Source organism: Anabas testudineus, chromosome 8, assembly GCF_900324465.2.
Source record: "Anabas testudineus chromosome 8, fAnaTes1.2, whole genome shotgun sequence".
NCBI classification, from domain to species: Eukaryota; Metazoa; Chordata; class Actinopteri; order Anabantiformes; family Anabantidae; genus Anabas; species Anabas testudineus.
The window spans coordinates 1,563,904-1,587,209 of NC_046617.1; the positions used below are offsets into that span (position 1 = coordinate 1,563,904).

The 23,306-nt window shown below is 40.1% G+C and overlaps 1 protein-coding gene across 3 annotated transcripts; it reads right to left on the bottom strand.

Annotated features, from left to right (window-relative positions):
- Positions 1 to 29: 29 nt before the first annotated feature.
- On the bottom strand, positions 30 to 23,124 carry carm1 (coactivator-associated arginine methyltransferase 1). 3 transcript variants are annotated; one of them, XM_026351039.1, is made up of 16 exons: positions 22,926 to 23,123; positions 18,138 to 18,263; positions 16,527 to 16,633; positions 15,871 to 15,975; positions 14,614 to 14,724; positions 14,312 to 14,489; positions 13,607 to 13,697; positions 9,081 to 9,162; positions 8,673 to 8,758; positions 8,499 to 8,588; positions 8,239 to 8,376; positions 5,902 to 5,991; positions 5,669 to 5,781; positions 3,725 to 3,847; positions 3,076 to 3,144; positions 30 to 2,944 (listed from the first exon to the last, which is right to left on the bottom strand). In XM_026351039.1, the coding sequence occupies exons 1-16, from the start codon at positions 23,065 to 23,067 to the stop codon at positions 2,805 to 2,807; spliced, it is 1,791 nt and encodes a 596-aa protein (XP_026206824.1). In that variant the 5' UTR covers positions 23,068 to 23,123; the 3' UTR covers positions 30 to 2,804. The 3 variants fall into 3 exon arrangements, with proteins under 3 accessions (XP_026206824.1, XP_026206834.1, XP_026206842.1); XM_026351049.1 differs by having other exon boundaries at positions 3,725 to 3,802; positions 22,926 to 23,122; XM_026351057.1 differs by having other exon boundaries at positions 2,814 to 2,944; positions 3,027 to 3,144; positions 22,926 to 23,124.
- Positions 23,125 to 23,306: the final 182 nt, after the last annotated feature.

The window sequence follows — 23,306 nt, forward strand, 5'->3', positions numbered from 1 at the left end:
TACATGGAACAAATTAAAGTACTACAACACCAGATTCCAGAATGGTTTTGGAACATCACCACTGCATTTAATTTGCTCTCATTTTTTAAATTGTGATGGAAAAAAACAAAAAACAACAAAACAAAAAACACAAAAACAAACAAAAAAAAAAGGTTAATCCTACAAAGAGACACTTTCTCAGCTCTTAAAACTCACTAATTCATGAATTCCAAATAAACCAAGTCCAACAGTTTTGACACTGGAAGCAATGCATACATGTGTCAGTCTCTCCTTGACTGCTAAAATGGGATAAGGGAGGCAGGTGTGTTGGGGCATGATATGTTGGAGGTTATAGATGGTGAACAGGCAAGGGAGGTGGGTGGACTGGGTCAGTTTCCCATGCCTTGACAATTAAGTCTTTGTGACAGTCTCAAAAGAGCTTGAGATGAGAAGTAAGGATGTAAACCAGGGTGCTGCCAAACCAGCACAGCTTTACTTATTCCAGCATCAAGGCTTACTGCTCCCTGGGTTGTTGGTCCTTATGCATTTGTTCTTCAAATCTTCTTCCTCCGACTAAGCCAGAGCAATCTGTCTCAACAAATGACTGGCTGAGGAGCAGCTGCTGCAGTGTCCTCTCAGCTAAAAACCCAAGTAGCCTGTGGGTGATGGGAGCAGCAGAAGGCTTGTTGCAGGTTTACATGACTATTTGTTGTAGAACGTTTTTGGGAGACTGTCCCATTGGTCACCTTCCATGCTCTGCATCAAAAACAACAATATCATCCACAGGTTGCTAGTAAATTGGCTAATACTAAAGGCATCTGTAGGCTGGAAATTGAGGGCTTGTGAGGTCATCCACTGACGGCTGATTTTTGGAACCTTCGTAAATACAATATCCAACAAGTGCACCTGCTTTTCACAGATATTTGCTGATCATGTGAAGGTCCAGTGTGGTTATTGGCAGGACAAAAAGTTAGGATTGCTCTGTCAAAAAGCTGTCTTAACTGGTTGCAGTTGATATCAAAAACAATCTCATGTTGTTCTCTTGGGACCAGAAATGGGCAACGCATCTGCTTCTATTCCAACTATCCTTGCCCTACCCACTGCTGATCTCCTGAATTAGCGGTGTTTAGTCAATAAGAAATTGCAAGCTACCAAGTCCCTTCCACCGCACTACCCTCATCTACGATGGTGTCCTCTAACTTCTGATTGGCTGAACAGACTTGATCCAGGTAATTAGAGGTGAAGAGGCCAAGGATAGTTGGAAAACTTGTGATTTAGACAATGTCCAAGCTTAAACATCTGTCTGCATGTGTGAGGGCAGGGTTTTTCAGATGCTGGGTGAAGTGGTAAGATATAAAGCTTTGGAGTTTTCAAAAGTTTTAATAGCAAGTTTCTTTTGTAGCTACGCTAACCAAATAACCCATCTGTGTAAGATGTCCAAGTTTACTAAAAGCTGCATGAATCAACATTTTATCACTGACAGGAATTGAAGAAAAAAAAAAATCACTTGATGGTATTTTATAACTACATGTAGCTCATTGTTTACTGGGAACCATACTGTGCTAGTTAGAAAGTTATAGGATCTAGGTATTTTCCTCAGGAGCAGTTTGAAAAACTGTGCTAAAAGGAGTGTTCGTAATGGACTTAGATATTTCTGGTCTGAATACGCTCCACGTGTGCCAGATCTGTATACATAAGTAAATGTTTGCCAACTCATTCTACAAACATCTTATGTTGCATTTAGTTTGTTCTTTTGCTACAATGTCAGTCCATTACTTGGGCTTTAAAAATAGAGTAAATATCAGATCTCTTCCTTTACCTAGCAGCCCATTTTGTAGTTTGCCATGAGGTTTACCATCACTTAATGTAATGGACACTAGCATGTTAGCATGGGGTCCATTTCCAATCAGTGTAGTGTATGCATTCCTGGCAATCAACAATCTACAGCACACAGATGAACAGGTATACCAGGAGATGATTATGGTGTCTATGTTTGTCATTACTCAGCATGGAAGGTGCCGTTCTCCCAGAATTTGTAATAAGCAGAACTTACATTAGCTAGTTTGTCCAAGACACAAAAAAGCATATTTTCCACATACTTGTCAGTTTTGCGATATATTGGCCTCTGACTAAACACTACACGTGGAAGAAGCAGGGAAAACATGTTTTGTGGTTTATAAGAACCATTTGTCTGGTATGAATTAGTCTCTTGAGAGAAATATGGCAAGGCCTTGATCTGATATGAAAAGCTAAGATGGTAGTTCACAAGTGACAGTTGATGATGATGATAGTAGGGTCCTACTATACAAATGAAAATCTTTCAGCAAAAGTCCAGTATAGAAGTGTAAAGGAATTGTGGGAAAGGACTGACGCTGGTATCTGGCAACAAGTAGATTCTTAGGAAAGGAAGGATTTGGGCAACACTTTCAGGTCATCATGACACATAAAAAAAGGGAGTGGAGGGACTGAGATAAGAGGAGGGTGGAAACCCAGGAAGGGGTAAATAACTGCTGTGCATCACAGCTGTGCACATTTCACAGTCCCTATGAATCCAAGAGGGAGAAAAAGAAACAGTGGTTTCAGCTTTTAGCAAGACAGAGTCTGGACGGATACAAGTGTCTGATGGTTCATATAGTGATGAACTAAATAGTTTAGAGGGACAATGATGCGTAAGGGGAAGGAAGTGCCAGCACAACACTGGTTTTGGTATATTGGTTTTGGCTGTGGTCGGTGGGTCAATTAGGGGTGGGATCTCCACTGGGAGGGGCTGGGAATCTGTCATGCGGGGGTGGGAAGCCTGAAGAGGTCTTAGCGAGGTCTTTATCTTAGCTGCCATAATGCATGGTGTTACTAGGGATGACCATAGGTGAGGCCATGGAGATGGCAGCACCCCCCATGGTGAACTGGTTGGTGACGGGATAGTAAGTACCGCTGCTGCTGGGGCCAGATTGGCCCGTTGTGGCTCCTGCAAGGAAGGACAAACAGTTACATTCACTGGTGAAGATGTTTACATGGTGAAAATGTAAGTAAATCTGTGTAAGACGTACAAGTATATTTAAAGCTGCTCATTGTTCCTGTCTGTACAGGTGGACATACCCTGGACGATTCCTGTGCTCATGATGGAGCCCATCCTGGAGTGGGTGTGGTTTACAATTCCTGTGTTCACTGTGAACAATGAGAAAGGAATGAGTTAATGACATTCAACACAACCACCATCTATTTTTGTTTTTGTGTGTAAAAGTGTTAGGACATAATAAAGGGAATGTGAAAATGTCAGTTATATGTCAATAATACATGTTTATTGTTTTTTAAACTACTCAGTGCTCTGCTTTTCCAAACAAAAAACAAAAACTGTAAAAAAAACAAAAAAACAAGCCGTGTCTACACAGATAGCATAATAACAGCACAGTAGCACAGCAAAGGCAGCAGTGCAAGCTCTGCTTGTGACTACACATAAGGCATTTAGGTACAGTACAAAGTGTAGTCATCTGCATTTTGGGTCAGGGCATTGAACTGAGCATGTCAGTTGCGAGAAGCAGGCGACAAGACTAAAATACTTTGTGTGTTATTATAAACACTTATACTTAGTTACACAAAGCAAGTTGTTTCAGTCTTGTGATTTGTCATACAGTACCACAGAGCTCACTGGAGACTAAAACAAGAGCATTTTTGGGTTGTTTTTATTTATGTATGGTACTTTATGATGTGTGACATGTAATGAAGTCGGAGGGAGTGTGATTCATACCCAGGGGGATGAGGTTGTTGTGAGAAACTGCCGGGCCACTGCCAATGACTGTGCTGAGGTCATAAGCTGAGGGCATCCCTGGAGGTAGGGAAACAGGACAGGAAACGTGGTAGTCAACATTAGCTACAAAGACAAAGATGCAGAATGTCGTCATTAATTTTGTCATTATATATTGTTGCTCTAAGCTTGATGTCTGCTGACACCACAGCCATCTCCAGGTCAACAGTAGCATTTCAGATAAGAGGGAGGGAAATAATAAGTCTGCATTTAGAGAAAACCTTACACTGTAAAGTGCCCCGAGATGACTTCTGTTGTGATTTGGCACTATACAAATAAAACTGAATTGAATTGCTTCTAACAGCTTACTTCGCCTGGCTCTGCAAGCTCTTCATTTTCTGATAGACCTGCAGATGATTAGCTGAAGCCTGCACTGCTTACGATGGGGGAACGGCCCACAGTTGGAACACCACACAATATTGGAAATAGCTTCAACTGCCCTTCTTAGCATCTTACTTTCTCATGGGTGAAAGAACAAGCCAAAGGAGGCTCAGGATAAAGCCCAAGCCCACTAGTCAGAGGCAGAGATTTGTAAACTAGAGCTGGAAGAAGAAATCCAGAATCCAGAAAGCCCTTAAAAAGAAAAAGGTTGGCCTTCATTGTAAACCAAAAAAAAAAAAAAAAAACAACAACTTCATTATCAGTAAGTTCTATTGCGATGCGAGTAAACACATTGTCCCGTATTTAGAAAGGTGCTTTCAAACATGCACTGGAACCCTGAAATTCTCCAGACTTTACCTGAGTGAGGTGCATGTGAGAATGCAAACGTCTGAGTTATTCATCTCAGAGATTACCCAGACTTTATCCTGGGAGCCCCATAGTACAAAGTCTCTGTAATGTGAGCCCAAGTGTGACTACAGGTAACAGTTCCGAGTATTCACAGCACACGAGTTGGCATTCACTTTCCGATTTACCAGACTTGGTGTTGTTGGATTTTGCTTATTTCCTAAGGTGTATACATAATGTGTCAATTCTATTCATGTGACTTGGTCTACTAATGTGCTCGATGGTGTCAATCCAACTCAGATTTTGACTCAGAACTTCAGAGGGACACCATTTTTCCAGTTTCTGAATCTGCAATTCATTACTCATATACATAAGAATCACTAATGTAATTGGGTTAGCTACAGAAGTTTATGTAAACATTATAATATGAGCCACAGCAGGATAAATTATAATGCTAGATGTTTTAAGGTATGCTCCTGGAATGCCACATGTGCACTCCAATGTGCTCCATTAACCACTAAGGGCACAGCTTCGAGCAAATTACCCATATATACCTATAAATAACCCATTGAGCAACAAGATAAACAGCAGTTAGTGTAGTTTCAGTTTTAGAACCACAGCTTCAAATAGTAGGAGCAAGCAGTTTGTTTTGCATCTGTTTCAGTAATATTTAGCAGGTGAACACACTGACAGAGCCACTGTGTGTTTAGCATTTTGTTCATGTCTACATTCAAAGCTTTATGCTGCTTCCAGTTAACAGACAGCATGAATGAGTTCAGCTAAATAAAGTAAATAAACAATACATTTGTTAAAAAACGTGTTATAATTGTAATAAAACATTCTAAAGTGCCAGCAGATCAAGGATGGCAAAATGTTTAACAATTATTCACAAGTAGTCCTACCAAAGTAAAAGCTTTGAAATGTTAGGACCTGTATACAAGCCTTTCTAGGCTAGACTAGTGTATGGGAATCCCTTCTTACAAGTAAGAACTTGAGGAAGATCAGTTCTTACTATTACTTCACAGGCAGATTTTGTCCTATTTCGGGTCTCTTAAATGTCCATAACATTCAGGAAACTGATGGACAACATAAGGCGGAGTACCACTTGGGTAAACTCATGGAGGACATTTTTCATCTACCAGTGTTCATGTGTGTCTTCACCTGATACGGCCATCCCCTGACTCATGCTGTAGGCCGCCCCTGTGTTCCACATATTCTCAGATGGGGAAGTGTAGTGTGAGCCAGGAGGGGGGTTGGGGGTGGTGCCTGTGTACCTACAAATACATAAGCATGTGTTTGACGTTAGAGAGGCAGTCAGTGATTCCCCATCTCAAGCCTTAATAAAGTAACATCCATATACGTGTGGGTTTAGTGAGGACAAGAGACAAACTCACCTGAAAAATGGGTTCTTCAAGTCCAGGAGGTTGCTGGACTTTGATCCGGTCTGGTCCACTTGGGCAACAATACTGATGTCGTAGCTTTGTCTAGTGAGAGTGAGACCAGATTTTAATTACAATACAAATCAAATAAAATTTGCATGTTATTATATTGTAACACTATATTGATCCACTATTGTATAGTGTAACTAATATTTGTTGACAATATTGACTAAATATTTATTGATTATTTAGTTATGAGAGTCTGTAGCGTCATCAGCAAAAGGCTGACTCACTGATACAGTGGGGTGCCTCAAGGACTTCAAGTAGTGAGATGTTTTGGGAAATATGTTTATTTGCTTTCTAGGTCAAAGTTAGATGATATGATAAAATATAATTTTCAGAATTACTGCTAGTCAGAAATGACTCCAAACAGAGGAAAACTGCAAGTCTGCAGTTTCTAATAGTTACTAAATCCATCTAGTAGCACCTCTTCAGTACAGTAATTAGCACATCATCTCTCTCTCTCTCTCTCTCAAAAAAAAAAAAAAAACATTAGAAGCACATTACAAGAGAGTGACCACTAAAATGCCTCAAGAGAGCACATACAGCAGAAAAGTGAGAAACAGATATTGGTAGGAGGGAGAGAGTTTTTGCTGCACTGTCATTGTGTGTCATTGTCATAGTTTGATACACCTGCCACTACACAGAAGTTTGGATTGTAGGCTGTACATATACTGTATGTGTAGAGAAGACTGGATCTAATACTTTTTTATGGCTGATATTATTTATGGTGTATTACCATCACCTAAACTTGTTGAGTGATATACCCAAAGAGTTACTAGGGAGATTTGGACCAGCCACTCAAATCTATGAACATGTAATACAAAGAAAATGTAGGACGCAACTAGAGAAATTACTCATTTAAATTCCTAGCCAACGCCCACGTCTGTGCAAAATGAGATTGCACAAGGAAATGAACTGAATGATTTTTATCTGTGGTTTGAAATGAACACCTCTAGGCGGTGTTTTACTAACGTTTAGATCTATGCATATTAATAGAACAACAGGAACAGATGTGATGTCGTCCTTCATCTTGAGAATGTTTGCTGAGGAACTTATACACACATGCCTGTCAACACCTTTTTCAGCTCTTTGATACAGACAGTACCAAAGCTTTGGAAAAACATCTATTGTAATTCCACTTCCTAAATAGTGTTTTCCTGCCAGTGGTATTCACTTCAAATTTACAATCATCATGAGTTATGTGGAGCAGTTAAGTCATCCCTTGCCCAGTACCATTTTGCTTACTTAAGGCGATGGAGCACAAATTAAGCAGCCTCAACGACTATAAACACTGCATCTAGTTTTGCAACATTCTGGTGCTTATGCTAGATTGTTTTGTATAATAATACCCTATTTTATATTTTTTATTTTTCCTCTTGATTTGGCTTATTGCCAATTTTTGATGATCTCTGAGGAAATTGGTATTATAACTACTTCTTAAGACTGATGTAGTTTGTAGATGTTTTGACAATTGTGCTTTTGACAATTATTACTATCTGGTTCCCCCTGTGAAAAAGCACTGCCTGTGTTATGTACCATTCATTGAATATTATTGTAATCTTCATTGACATTGTAGGTTAAACAATAATAAGTCAGATTAAAGATCTACTTCTTTTTATCATGCTATGTCTTTACTAACTTATAATAGTTCTATAATCTCAAAAGATTGCCACATAGTTTAATTTACACAGACCTCTCTGGTGTGGTCTAGTCTGCTGCCTGTGACCCCCTCCGCCACTTATGAAGTTAAATAAGATGTTGGGAATTATTACAATCATTTTGGACTCTGAGCTCCATAAATAGAATGCTGGTAGGTTTTGTGTCTCACAAGCATTTAATTAGACATCAAGCTGCTCTGGTGGAATGAAACCAAGAGAACAAAGTGACTCTATAATATATTATATCTATTAATGACTTTTTAAAATGTACTTTTACCTTAAAGTTTACGTAGATTTGACTGATTTCAAAGTCTGTGGAGGTAAAGTCACTATGTATCAGTACCACAGCTGCAACTGCTGCCTGTAGCAAATTCATTTTTAAACTACAGCTTTGCATAAATGCTTTATTTAGCTTTCTCTTTGTCTTTCTGCATAAATTCAGTTTGCTTCCTTTGTGCCCATTATTTTTTAACCATCTCTGTTACTTTGATTACTTACCTAGTCAACATGTTCTATTTTGTTTTAGTTTTCTTGAAGTAACTTTACTAAGTTTCATCTCTGAAACAGATACTGTCTCTGACTTAAAGAAAGCAATTAGTTTACATTATGTTCAGCAGAAACGGCCTCATACCTCCTGTTGGCCACCAGCATTGCAGTGCCAGACAGTGTATCCCCTGCCTTGGTGAAGAGGGGAGACTGCAACAGGCAGCGCACCTGGTACCAGTGAGTGAGAGGCTCTGTGGGTGCTGTGGACAGCCATACGGTCATTCTGCAGAGAGGACACAAAGAAGGGGTGTTGTGAGGACAAGACAAATGTGTGGGACTAATTAAAGATATTTCTAATCATTCAACACTTCAAATGGAGGCACTGTATGCACATGGCTGACTTACACTGATCCCATAAATGCCACGTCAAACCAGAAAGCCAGGCCGTGTACAAGACCTGAATGCATCATGTGGAACTTGAAGGGAATCTCTATTCTGTAAAAGGTACAGGAAAATGTGTTACACTTACACTGAGTGTAACGCATTTAGTTTATAAACTTCTCACCCACACCCACACACCTGTAAAGATCATCTTCTTTGGCCTCCAGGAAGTTGACTGTGTGTTTGACTGATTTGGCCATCAGGATACGGATATCAAAAGTGTCCTGTAGAGGGAAATCTGAACTTATCATACAAGGCTACATCATCACAGCAGATCCAGTTTCTCAAAACGAACACTGTCCCCCAACCAGAGGAGCACTGATTATCACACGTGCATGGCAACTGTAATGAATATTAGACTGACAACAATAACCTCGCACTATGATAAAACTGCATTTGTCACCTACAGAGAGTCTAAAAATGACATCATGTCAATTATGGAGAAAACAATACCAAGTTCAGAGTTTCTTGAACATCTGTTGTGTACAGACATTTCATTAACAAGTGAAAACCTCTGTGTGTGTGTGTGTGAGATAGATAACATACCACAATTGGCTGCCGGAAATATTCATCCACTGCTGCCCCTCGCAAAGCAGAGAGATCTACACCGTGGAAGGAGGGCTGGTACCTGTGCAACAAAAAAAAATTCATACTTAAAAAAAAAAAAAAAAACGCCAAACGGAGAAGAGATGTGAGGACTGCACACGAGAAACAACATTTCTATGTTACTGACACAATCACAAACAAACCAGCCTCATTTTGACTAAATGTTTGATGTAAAGAATTACAACAAAGAGTGATTAATACATAAATGTTACATTTCCACTTACTTATTTTTCAAAAACTACACACGACTACAATGCTTTGACACGGAATTTATATTCAAACACATATGATAGGCTTTATAGGTAGAACTTATTTTTCCAGTTATAGAACTGGGAACCATAACATCTGTGCTGGTTTTACACTAATATCTTGAGTATTTTGTTCGGAGCAGTTCACCTTCAGAGGAAAGAAAATGTTTAGATCACATTGTCTAAAAAATAATATTTCACCATCACAGGATCACTACTGTCATTACGACTGGGCATTATACAAGGCTGTCAAGAAAAGCCTGTGGATCCATTTAAATCAAATATTTCTTTCCTTGTAAAGTACTGAGGGAACACTGCCACCTTGTGACTATAGACAGCTATTGGCATTGACAGGAAGAATTGGGACCTTTCACATTTATAAAGGTACACCTAGCCTAGCTATACAAAGTGGAAGGCAGTACAGATGTGAAGGAGCAGCACGAATCATAGATGAAAAAGTTTTGTGTAGATTCTCAGTCATCCACGAGGTTATCATGAAGTTAGGTCATGGCAACTGGAATTTATTCTAGTTGGATTGAAATGTTTCATTACTCAACCAAGGAGCGTCTTCAGTCTGCTGAAAACTGGTGAAATTCGACAAATGTATCCTCCAGTTGTTAGGATGTAAGGGCCACAGAAAATGTGAGACTAGTCAATAATTTTTGCCTCCCTGCTGGACGTGTAACGTGGTCCTGGCCTTTCTGGGAATGGGTGCAAGTGCAGTATGATGAATTGGAGACGTGCTGTGTCTGAGACCTAGGCCTCTCTCAAACCATCTATGGTTTCTGTCCAGAATGTGTACATGATGGTCCTTCTGGTCATTTCTCCTTTATGGAGGCTGCTTGGTTTCTCCAATGTAGAGGAGATGGTCTCTTGTCTAAAATGGGCACCACACACAAGCGTGATTTTCGTTATTTCTCTTCACGTGTTCAAAAACTCATACAGGAATCAGTGTGTAGCTAATTATGTGTATAACTGTGTTAGAACTTACAGAAGTTTAAATTATGGATGAAGTGCAATATGTACACAATGACAACTCACAAAGATAACAAAAGGTGAAACAAGAAGGAAAACTAGCAAAAAAAAGACCAATCACTGAATTTAAACCACTCAGACTTATAACCATCTATTAGTGCCCAGTGCACTGTGACAGAGGTGGCTGTTGGGATGTAACTTGATGTGAGGGGGAAAAAGGGAGAACTTAAGAGCAGTGCTCATATAACTTGCACTTCAAACTGTTAAAGGTAGGAACACCATGCTGTGTATAATGTACTATATGAAAACAGCAGTGATAGTAATAAAAGCAATAACTCTCTAGGGTTCGACTCAGAACATTTGACCATGGTTCGCAGTAAAACCGGTACACATCAACACACCTCTAACTGCCTGTTATGTTACAAAACCAGTCAGTCAACCAAAGACAAGCATACATGTAAAGACAAGTATAAAGAAGGAAAACTTCTGCCTTCACTTTATATTTGCTTTGTCAACATCAAGTGGCTTTTTCCATAAGTTCTATTACTTTGCAACTGTACTTGAGGCTCAAGCAAAATTCAGATTTTGCCGATAATTTTGTGAATAAGATATTTCAGTTTATGATTTTTAATACATTTGCAAAAGATTTTTAAAAGGAGATCAAAATTCTACAACATAATCTACACAAAATACTAATGTATTTCAGGATTCTCTTCAGCTTCAACATATCAGACAACAACAAGGAGCTGAGGATGCAAAACACTGATACTGACACCTACGAATGGATTCTCGACTTCCCTCTACACCCTTCACATGCTGAAGGCAAATCTCTACACAGAAGCCCCTACTGATGTTTGTTTTTTCCCCCCAAACAACAACTTCTGAATGTTGAAGGATGTGTGTTGCCATGTAGGCACCAGCCGTGCTACTGCCAGTTACAGTTGTTTTCTTCCTTGTGACGTCTTTTCTGTATTTTATTTTCTTATTTATATTATTTTTGTGTAGTTAGGTAACTAGAGGTTATACCCTCTTAAATCATGTTGTTTAAGAGAGTTTTTATCTCCGTTTTTACCTTTGGATTCCTACTTTCACTCTTCCGAAAGAGCGCAGCCGCAGCTCCATCACCATGGAGCCAGCTCCTTTGTTTGTACCCTGGACCAGCTGATCTTACTAAGGACGGTTGACGTAAAAAAAATCCAAGTATGTCTGTGCCTTTAAACATCCCAGAGGAGATCAGACGGAGGACAACAAGGAAGGCAGAAAACATTGAGGAGAAAATAAAGACAGGAGACAGACAAACTGACAGCTCTGGTGAGGAAGGTGTGTGCAGTCTGATATGTTTCAGAGACATGGTTGCATGACTGTACTCCAGACTCCAGCGTTAAAATAGACGGTTTTAGCACCGTGCGCTGGGACAGGAGCCGTAAGAGGAGAGGAGGGGGCCTTTTTGTTCTCATTAACAACAGCTGGTGTTATCCTGGTCATGAAACTGTGAAAGAGCATGTCTGTAGCCCTGACACTGAACTGCTGGCTGATGGACTCTGATCTGATGGAGAGTTGCTTTGTTGATTGCTTTGAAGATACAGATTGGAAGACTCTCTGTGAGTCTCATGGTGAGGACGTTGATGGACTGACATACTGCATCACTGATTAATTTCTGTGTAGACACCCACGTACCCTACTAAATCCATTTGCTGCTTTCCCAAAAACAAGCCCTGGATCACTCAAGACATTAAAACCATCCCGAATGACAAAAAGAAGGCATTCAGGTCTGAGGACAGGAAAGCAACAAGCAGGGTCCAGAGACTGCTGTCTGTCAGGATCAGGGAGTCTCACAGGAGGAAACTGGAACACGGCCTTCAGCATAACAACACCAGGGAGGTGTGGAGGGGCATAAGGCCCATCACTGGCTACAAGTCCAGCAGGCAGGCGACTGAGGGGAATGTGAACCGGGTCAACAAATTTAAAAATATTTTTAAATAGATTCTAAGCTGAGCCTCAGAACCCCCTGCAGTTCACTACATGCTCTTTAGTCCCTGCCCCACACAACTCAGCCACCACCCAAATAATCTCAGCATATCAGATGAGGAGAGAGCAGAACAGGTTTCACCCCTCAAAGGATGCAGGGCAAGATGGAGTCAGCCCAAGGGTCCTGAAAGTCCGTGCTCCCCAGCTATATGGTGTTCTCCAACATATCTTCAATGTTAGCCTGCATCTGGAGAGAGTTCCTCTTGGGTGGAAAAATTTGTGCCTAGCTCCTGTGAATAAGACGCCATGTCCCAGAGTTCCCAATGGCTATAGACCAGTGCCTCTGACCTCACATATTATGAAGGCTTTTGAGAGGCTGAGCCTGCAGTCCCTCCGACCTTTGGTAAAACCCTCACTTGACCCCCTCCAGTTTGCCCATCAACCCCATCTTTGAGTAGTTGATGCCATCATACATCTGGCTCAATCACACCTACACCCACTTGGACAAGCCTGGGGGCCTGGTGAGGATCATGTTTTTTGATTTCTCCAGTGCATTCTACACCATCCGGCCTGCACTGCTGGGAGAGAAATTAAAAAACATGCAGGTAATTTCGTGGATCATGGACTACTCAACTAACTGCCCACAGTATATCTTTACAAGATTACAAGGGGGAACTGAAAATTTCTTCTTTTATATCTGTCATTCCACTCTGCACACATTTTTTCTTTTCTTTTTTTTAGTTTTCTGTATTGATGTTATTCTGTATTAATGTTGGTGTGGATATTTTCTGGTTGTGGTTCCCTTTCTTTCTGTGTTGAGAACAACTGTAACAAGGCAAAATAATTTCCCTCTGGGATAAATAAAGCTTTTTGAATCTTGAATATCTTGACATAACATAACATAATTGGCCAGCATGACTGCAGACATCGGCCCATGTGTAGAATCAGCTTGATTAATCATAAGTTCACAACTCATATGACTAGTTTAGAGCACCTTCACTTGTACTTCTTATTCTAAGGAAAAAATAATGTGACGTTTTCTCTTTCAAAACTTGTTATTGACACTTAAGAACTAATCTGTTCATATTAGTCACTGCTGCAAAATACATTCTTCAGTGTTTCTATATACTGCCTCCATTTTAGTTAAAGTTGGTCCCTCTCTGTTGTTCTTTTCATAATGTATACACTAAATGTTTCAGGTTGTAAAATGCAGTGGAAAACCAATGAAGAACCAACCAACATTTTACAAAGTTGATAAAAAGTTTCTCTTCTCACCAGAAATTGGCTTTGGTGAACTGTTCCATGTAGAGTTGCTCATCTGTGAAAGGGGCCAGATGGACATCACCAATGGTGGGAAACATTTTACCTGAAACAAACAGACAAGACCGAGATTAGTCAATAATACTTATACAGTGTCAGCACAGAATAAGATCTAGATGTTCTAATGTTGCATAGATGTCTGAAACAACAAGGACCACAGATTTATTTGTATGTTTGTGTATACAATGGTGCTTAAAAGTTTGTGATTGCTTTTAAATTTTCTCTTTGTATAAATAAGTTTATTACTGTCATCGGAAATATTCCATTCAAGTTCTTGCTGCAACTTCACATATTGCTGCCATATACAAATATTGAAAACTGATAATTCCCCACAATAGAGAAAGGAATAAGTATAATGTTTGGTAGGATTTAATAGCATTTTCTTTTGCTAGTTTGGGAAATCAGATCATGTTATAGGTCATATTTATGTAGACAGAGAGAAAATTCTAAAAGGTTCACAAACGTTCAAACACCACTATACATACACATTTTTTTTTTTCTTTATTTAAGGACATATCTAAAATCAACTGTAGACAGTTGTATGGAGCACAGTGGTTATTTTCTCTGCTACTGTCCCCATGGCCTTCAGCTGCCTACCACTCATTTTAATATTTGACATTTCCGATTTTTTAGCCTTGGAAATGCCTTGAACTTCCTCACCATTGGGTTTGAGAAACTTCTTGGCATGCAGGTAGCTCTCCAGCATGCGCTCGTTGAACAACATGTAGCCCATTGGCTCTGAGATGATGATGTCAACCTGCTCTGGCAGCGTCACCTCCTCCACCTTCCCCGGAATGACAACCACACGCTCTGCTAAACGGTTACTGTTTACCAGTACCTGTGGGGAAGAGTATAGTGCTACTAGGGCTGGAAATCCTGCCTTTTATTGGTAAAAATCAAGAGCTTCAAAACAAATCAGTGTCAGGTCACGGATCTTATCATTAATGTAAGTGTGTGTGGACCTCAGCATGCTGTGCCATGGTGCTGGCCTCTACAGCGTAGACCTTCCTGGCTCCAGCTTGAGCTGCAAAGAAAGAGAGGATACCCGAGCCACAACCGACATCCAGTACCACCTGGAAAAAAGGTAACAAAAAAAAAAAAGTGACATCACCACAACTACTAAGCATGCATTTCCAAACAAACACTGAGCAAAGCTTTCATAATGTTCGAAGGCATGACTGACAGATATTATATCACCATTGATATAATCAAATTCAGTAAGACAAGGGGTGTTGTTTGTCACTAATCAGTAATGGGAAAGTCACTGGTTAGAGACCCTTTTATTTGTGATTACAATCATGGTGTCAGCGGGAAGCAGACTTAAGGCACATCACTCTACATCACTTCCCACTCATTTTAAAAATGTTGTCTGGTTGTGTTGCTGGTTGCCGGATCAAAGGATTCAAGACCACTGTAGTTAAATGTGATAAGCTGGAAATTTCTGTGGTAACTCTGGAAGTCCTCCCCACCTACTGGGTTGGCAAATCTGATCCTAGCTACTGATAACTTTCAGGCAGTAACCTTACATAATCAGATAAATTCATTCTATTTAGCTATTATTAAGATAAAAGCTAACAAAACCTAGTTAGTGCTAGCCAATGTGTTCAGGAGATTATTTTGCCTCCAGCTAAACTAGTAAAAACGGAAAAACTGTAAAGGTGTCTATATTGCAGGCTTGATGGGAAATTACAATTATTCATGCACTAATTATCCAGTGGGAGGCTTTTACCTAATTGCTTAGTTAAATCAAGGTGGTAACCTTTTTTTGGATGGGCAGTGTATAAAGCACTTAATGGTCAATCTCTATCTTATCTTAAAGTTCTGGATATGGGTATTTTGTGTTTAGATTACTTCTATTGTAATTTGGTGCTATACAAAATTTTTTTTAATTTAACCGGATTAAAATAATGCAGCACCATGTAGAAAAAGTCAGAGGTTTGGTCAAAACAAAATTGATTGTTATTTCTGCAAACTAGTAAATACTTCAGATACTGTAGCTAGGTATTATGATTGGAGTCCACTAAAACCGTTGACTTGACTGACCAAGTCACAGATGTGTGCTCAGATTCAGCATGATGCATTACACAATAATCATACATTAGAAAACTAACCATTCAGCAACCACAGCTTTACGCTTTTAACACTTCTCTCATAGTTAATTTAAGAATACCACTGCAATAGCCTTCACTAAATGAGACATCCACATAATATACAGGTACCTTGTCCTTGAAGTCAGTGTGGTTTTGGAGAATAGCTCGCTGGTAAGTCCCTGTCCGAACATAATCCTGCATCATGTTCTGTTGCTGGGAGAGGTAGCCATAAAACTGCAGAGACAACAACAAATATGAATACAAACTTAGGTAATTTGTTCATTTGTGTTAAATTTTGTACAAGTTAATCAGCAAGAACAGATGCAAAGAAATAAGTGATTTACTAATTTGCTCTTAATAATTGTTATCAATAAAAAGAAGAAAACTCTACATTAGTAAAAAAAAAAAAAAACAGGACACATTAGCTGGATTACAGACAGCCAACGACACAATAATAACGTTCCTGCTCTATGTAAATACAGTTGGAAATGACCTTGATTGTTATGCTATATGCAAATGAGTTCTCTGCCTATTCAGGCACAGAAACACCACATGCCAGTTTGTACAAGCCGGCGATATCTTCTGAGACCAAAATCTAAACTACTTCTTCTAGGCTACTACTTATTTCCACAAAAGATAACACAGGACACGTAATTTACAGAGCACATCTTTATGCCATTTAATTACGAAAGTAAGTCGCACTTTTTCAAAAATGAACAAAAGCAGACAGGACTCCTATGAGTTATTTGTCATCATTTCAACATCATATATTGTCTTCCTCTCACCTGGAAGTACTGTACAGCAGAGGACTCCTCTGTTCTGTCACTGAAGACTGAGTGCTCACCACCATGCCCACGGCAGTTCTTCAGGAGATTATAAAAGGACTGAAAATCTGAAACAGAACACAGACATGCAAACAGAAACATTTACAAGTCATAATAATGTAAACTAGAATAAGCTTGCTCAAATGGGACTGTTTGGTTTTCTCTATAATTTTTTGTATAAATATTTTCTGTAAGGTCTTAAACCTTACACTGTAAAGTGCCTTGAGATAACTTCTGTTGTAAATTGGCGCTATACAAATAAAATTGAATTGAATTGAATTGAATAAGTCTATCAGTACTGGGGAGTCAGAATAGTTATTTTATTTCCTCCCAAATTTATTCAGAATGCCACTCACAACGTTAAGTTACTTTTGCATAGTGTTTTTTTTTTAAATGAATAATTGCTAATTGACAATGCAATTCAAATGTAATTATAAACAACAAGATGGAATCTACACCATTTGATGAGGCTGGCCTCGCTTAGTTTATGACGTCTTGTCTGTCGAGCTGTCTTTTCTCACCCAGGCAATTTCAACTGACAACAGTGGCACATTTATCACAACAAATTCTTTGTCATTTGTCTATGTTTCACTCATCACCACCAAGTAACTGATTAAGTTAATGTTACCTTTGTGCAGAATTGCCTTCTTTTGCAGACTTATTCAGGGGACTCATTTTAAACACAGGACTCTTCAGTGACTCTGTCTGAAGTATTCAAGTCATTCAAAATCATCTCTCTAAACCTCTTTAATTGTCACCACCTCTTTTTGCAATGTAATAACTGATAGTCTTTGTTTTCCTTACAGTTTGTTGAATGAGTTTTTGTGCTGAGGATGATCCACATCTAGCAATTAAATACAACAACGTAGCAGACTTATTTTGTATCCTAGAGCCGTTGGTTCTTCCATTTTTACCTTCAGTGATGCATTTTCAGGCAGCTATGCCAGCTAAGCTTGTGGGGTGGTGACAACTTACACCCTAGCTGTAAGGAGACTAAGCATTCTTACACTCTGTGCACTACCTAACACCAGCTATACACTAGGCTCCTGTACACCAACATGTGGAAAACTAGCTTGGCAGACGTGGCTAGTTACAGTTAATAAGCTGTGACTGGACAATTGGAAACTCGTCCATTCATTGACTGGGAGCTAAAAAGGTATCTGTATCTGAGGGTGAGGGAAGACACATTAAACCTGCTCTACACTCCATGAAGCTGTAGTGTGTGGGAAACACATGCTCACTGCTTACATAACAAGCTCTGGCACACTGACTCACAGCTTATAAAGAGACAGAAAGCAAAGTCAATTTGGTCCTGGAGTGGTGTGTTAAAAAGTGAGCACTAGCAAAGAACACACGTTTAGTGTACTCATATCATATTTCAAAAATCACGTTATTTTTCAGCTTTTCTATTATATATTTGGTTACATAGGAAGTTACTTCCAAACTTGTAGAGGCATATTCAGCTGCACTTTTCACTTAAAAATAAAGATATTTGAGGAGACAGAGTTGTCCAACTCATACATTGTGTGGTTTGTCTTGTGGTCTAATTGTTTTGGGGCGGTTTCTGTGTACCTGCAGGGGAGGAAAACTGTAGCAGGACGCTGTTGCAACCCAGTGTGATGATGAACGACTGCTTCCCCACACGGCTGCACTCCGTCTCCCTGGTAACGGAACACTTGAACATACTCGCCTCCTCTCCTAGAAAGAAAGTGAGGGAATGGAAAGTGTTAGGACAACTTGAGATATACTTGATGCTGCCAGTGCAAATTTCCAAATAACTGTGTGCCCTATGTCACTTTTGTTTTTGTTTTTTTATTAATGGCTAAATTGAATTAGGGTTTCCTGGAGATGACACTTAACACCAACAGTCGACTTTGTTGGTTTTGTGAATTATTCAAAATTATTACCAAATGATGGAGTTTAAAAAAAAAAAAAACACTGCAGATATCTGAGCTTTTTTTGAATAAAATCCAAGGACAATGTGTTGTCGCAGTTACTCACACATTTACCCTAACATTTAAGATTTCAGATTTAAAACAACCCTGGCCGCCCGTGTGAGTGTGTGTGACTTAGTACAATGCAGCCTAAGCCTCTTTATTTCCCTGCACTGCTTACACACAGAGTAGAGAAGTATCCACAGATTCTCCTATCTGGCCCTGGTGCTTTTCTGGTGGAACTATCAGAAATCAGTATTCAACCATCACACATTTTTCTTTTTAAAGTATCCTGTATATATTTAGATGGGATTATTTAATGCATATTGGTGACAAAAACAGTAGGTGTTTGCCCTGTCTCAGGATTTACATATACATTTGCATGGATTTCCATGTCTACATAGTCCAGCAGGAACACTGGGTTAAAATACTTCAGCATAGAACCAGCTGCAACCACCCTCTTGTTATTCCACTTTCTTCAGGTGTCAAAGTGCAGTTTGTTCACAAAAATGATTACAATATGAGGTATCTTCTTATTGTAGCACACACCAGCACCACATTTATTGGTCAAAATGACAAGAATGGCTGGCACCTCTAATGAACATTGATTCTGTATAACGGTAAGTGAAACTCTGTGGAGCTTGTGTCTGTGTTCTGCTAAAGATTCAATAAAATGTTATTTGTGTAGCGCCAAATCACAACAGATGTCAGCTCAAGGCACTGTTCAGGGTTTAAAGCCTTACAAAACATAACTGTATACAGAATTATACTGAAAAACCCAACAACCCCACATGAGAAAGCATTAGGCGACAGTGAGGAAACAGAAGATACCTCCAGCAGAACCTGTAAGAGAAGACATGTCCCTCTGTAACTCCATTGTACAACTGCAATAAGTGTATTAAAGGAGCCCCAATGCATACACATCTCCAAGCTGGAAAAACATCCTGGTCTTGCAGCTTGCCTACTTAAAGATAAAGAGTAGTGCTGCAAAGAAGTCAGCCACGCACCTCAACTCTCTTCTTAACCATTTATACTGTTTAGAAAGTGGCAAGACATGAGTTAACGGGGTGAGACCACATTTCAGTATGAACAGTTGATTCAGGGCAACTTAGTGGCAGGAGTTAAGGGGAAAGTTCACCACTGAATTACTTTTCCTTTTTTAATTCCTTTTCTAATTTGAGGCCTTATTGCCACAGAAACACCAGCAACAACCAGAATTCATTTTGTGTAGTGCCTGCAGGACTGCTCAGGGGCCACCCACAGGAAACTTTTATGAGTACTTTTTCCACTGGTGGTGGTGGTGGTGGTGTGTTCACAGAAGACAGCGAAGAATCTGTTTCCCAAGCTGGCGACCATTTTAGCAGACAAGCTGATATTGCTGAGGGTTTGGTTTATTTTACACTCATTGTAGCTCCAGTTCAAACACCTTCCACTACCCCGCTAGTTACCACACAACAAAAATGGCCACAACTGTTTAGAACAAAAAAAAAAAAAAAATCAATAAATAAACTATTACTAAAACAATTTAATATTTGTCAAAGGGCATAGGGCGTTGTTTTGTTTGTATACATTTGATCCGGTCCATTTTCATTTTATGTCGCACTTATAGAAGCGCACTAGAGAACTCTGCCCAACATACTAAAGTCCTGTGGTCATTGCCTACATGGGATGCATCTCCCTATATTCCCACACTTTGATGTACTTCTGCAATACTTTCTTGACTTTTAGGTGGCACTGTTCTTCTGTCTTCTCTTCTAACATCTATCTCTCTGTCATAAAAAACATTTATATTTCAGCATTCTTACGCATATTTCCATGTTGAGCCTTTACTTGGTGCCAGGACAAAACTAAAATTACACATCTCATCTCCTTCTCTTTGTGGGTGCTACCAGGGATCATTTGTAATTCCTTTTCCTCTCTTGTTTAAGTCGCTTGACGATTATCAGACCAAATTTTGGTTATCTGGTCCACACTATGGTCCAAGACGCATTTTACAGCTGGTATTATGATTTGGACCAAACTAAAAAGTCTGAAAACAAATCAAAAGCATGAACCAATATCAGCCAGCCAAAAGTGACAGGACAATATCATAATTTACAGCAGCAGATTAGTATGAGAGTGAGAGAGAGAGAAACCCTTTTGAGTTTAAAATTTTAAAAGATACAGGTGGTTAGGTAGTGAACTGAAGCCAGATTTTATAATGATCCTTTTTACATGTTTAATTTCACTTCATGAACAGTCCAACAGTATGTCCACAATGTGATAAATGTGTTATATGTATGTATGTATGTATCTGTGGCTCTGAGATAATAATGTCACAGTTACTTCTTCTAGAACTGCAACAAAAAATTGTGGAAGTTCGTCGCTGTTTTAATCTCAGTTTCAAAACCAAGACACATGATGTGAATTTCATGATTAATTTCATTTTAGGCACTTTAGGCATTTTGTGTCCATCACTTCTACACTACCAGCATTCATCACCACCTTTGATCATGAGAAAGGCTGCATTGTGGAGTTTAAAGACCTACTGTGTCTGTGCTTGCAGTGACTGGTCTATACTCGGGTGGTGTGCGGCAACGCATTTAAGGCATTCACCTCCATGCCAGACCAATTAGTTTAATCTTGGGATTGTCCTGTTTACTGCGTTAACAGCCACTGCAACCATCAGCCTCTAAAGCCTCAACAGCAAGCAATAATCTGTTAGCAATTTATTAACTACTTTCTCCATAACAGACAAATTTAACTGCTGATGTGATTTAAAGTGGACTTAAAACAATGTGACATCATTTTATTTCCAAACTCAATCATATTTGTCCTTTAAACACCACAAATTATACAAGATTTAAACTGAATTTACTTTTTTTAAAACTGCTAATGCAGTAAAAGCTGCTTTTCACAGCAAGCTTTTGATAATCATTCGAAAAGCGTTTGCACACCTGTGGTGAAGACCCTCACTGCTGATGCACCAACATCACATTCACCAGAAATGATGACCCCTCATCAAGTTAAATTATAAGATTAACATTAATAAGCTTTCCGGACAATAACTTTACACACTCACATTTGACACATGTGAGACTTTGATATAGCAATGACATTGAATTCTTTTCATTTATACATATTTAACAATCAGTACAAAAATACATTTCATTATCATATCAAGACCATATTTTGGTAGCAGAGAAATAGACTCTTTGATTTAAAACACGATTCTCATTCATTTCCTATTGGGAAACGACATGTGCAGACCTGGTGGCTACTTTCCACTGCATCTACATCCTCATATTCTACAATCCCTTTCCGTTACTTTATTCGGTTATTTTTCGTGGGACTAAATTCCCACCGGGAGAAATTAAACTGTCTTTTGCTGGAAGGAGTGGGGGGGGCGATTCACTCAGCGTAACACACTAAGACTTGATGAAGAGTCGCTCTCTGGTCCACAATGAATTCCTTGTGCTTTCCTTGGAGTGGAGCAGCCCAGCAGAAGGCAGCAGCGCGGCGGGCTCTTTTTAGCGGGACGCCCCGCAGAAGAAAAGCTGCGGAGAGCGGAGCTGCTCTGAAGCTGCGTCCCCACAGTGGGGAAGAAAGCGGCGGGGACCCGGGCTATTGTTCCAATGAGAACAAAGATGAATGCATACATAATGATGGCCCGGTCTCGCCACGCTAAGCCACCTAATAACACACAATGATTCCCCCCAAAATTCAAACGCTTTGAAGGTTTATGTTTACGGCTCTATAGCGGACCGGGATGGTGGCTAAATTTAGGGGTACAGCCAGCGGCGGTGTCCGCATGGACCGCAGCGCAGAGCGGCGGGTCAAGAGCGATGCCCTCTGCTCGGGGCTCCACAACAATTCAGAGAAGCTAATTCACAAGCTAAACAGCAACGTAATATCACCGGAGTCTCTAGGGGTCCCAAACACAATAAGTTCACATTCAAGACCACTCGGAGTATGGGAATGTTTTAGATGTTTTAGACGTTGAAGAAAAGACACGTTAGCTGCGAGTGAGTCTGAAGCACGTTAACGCTGGCGCATCATTGATGAAGGTAGGCTAGTGGCATTGTTTGACTAGCGTTAAACTACCTAACCTCATACTTCGCTGTCCCGCTGACTGCTGGGTCTAACTAAGCTACGGTATACGGTGTGTTTTTGTCGAGGTCCACGAAGCCGTCAACGCGTGTAGGAGCCGAGGGCGTGAAGTTAACAAGCCTCAAGAGTCCACCGGACGGTAAAAAGGAGTTTTAAGGGCTCCCTCGTGACAAACAGGGGGAGGCGACGTAGTTTCTCAAGATGTGTTAGCTTCTCGGTAGCTAGCCCTGCGTATGGCCACATTAGCTGTATAAGCGTTAGCACTGCATAGCATTAGCACTGGTAGTCAAGCCAGGCCGACCATCCGAGGAGCAGCTGCATAAAAAGGTCAACTTACCATTGGAGAGATTGATGAGGGCAGCATCCTGTGTGATTTTGACTTCTAACCGCAGGGGCTGCTGCTCCGAGTGCCGCTGGATGTCTCCATTGGCGTCCCCGATAGAGAGGAGCCGCACGCCGCTGAACACCGAGACCGCCATCTTCGATCTGGAAGTAGAGTCAGGTCGGTGGCGCTCACATCCAACCACGCACTTCTCTCTGCTGGAGGCAGACTGGGCACCAACGTGTTAAGCTGCTCCAACAGCGCCACCCAGCAGGATAAAGTTCGTAATGTGTAAACACCGGCTGCACAGGAGCTCGTTTTATAAACGTGACGTGTATTTTGAAAACATAGTTATTCATTCCTGTTTATCTTATATCTTATCTTAGCACCACATCA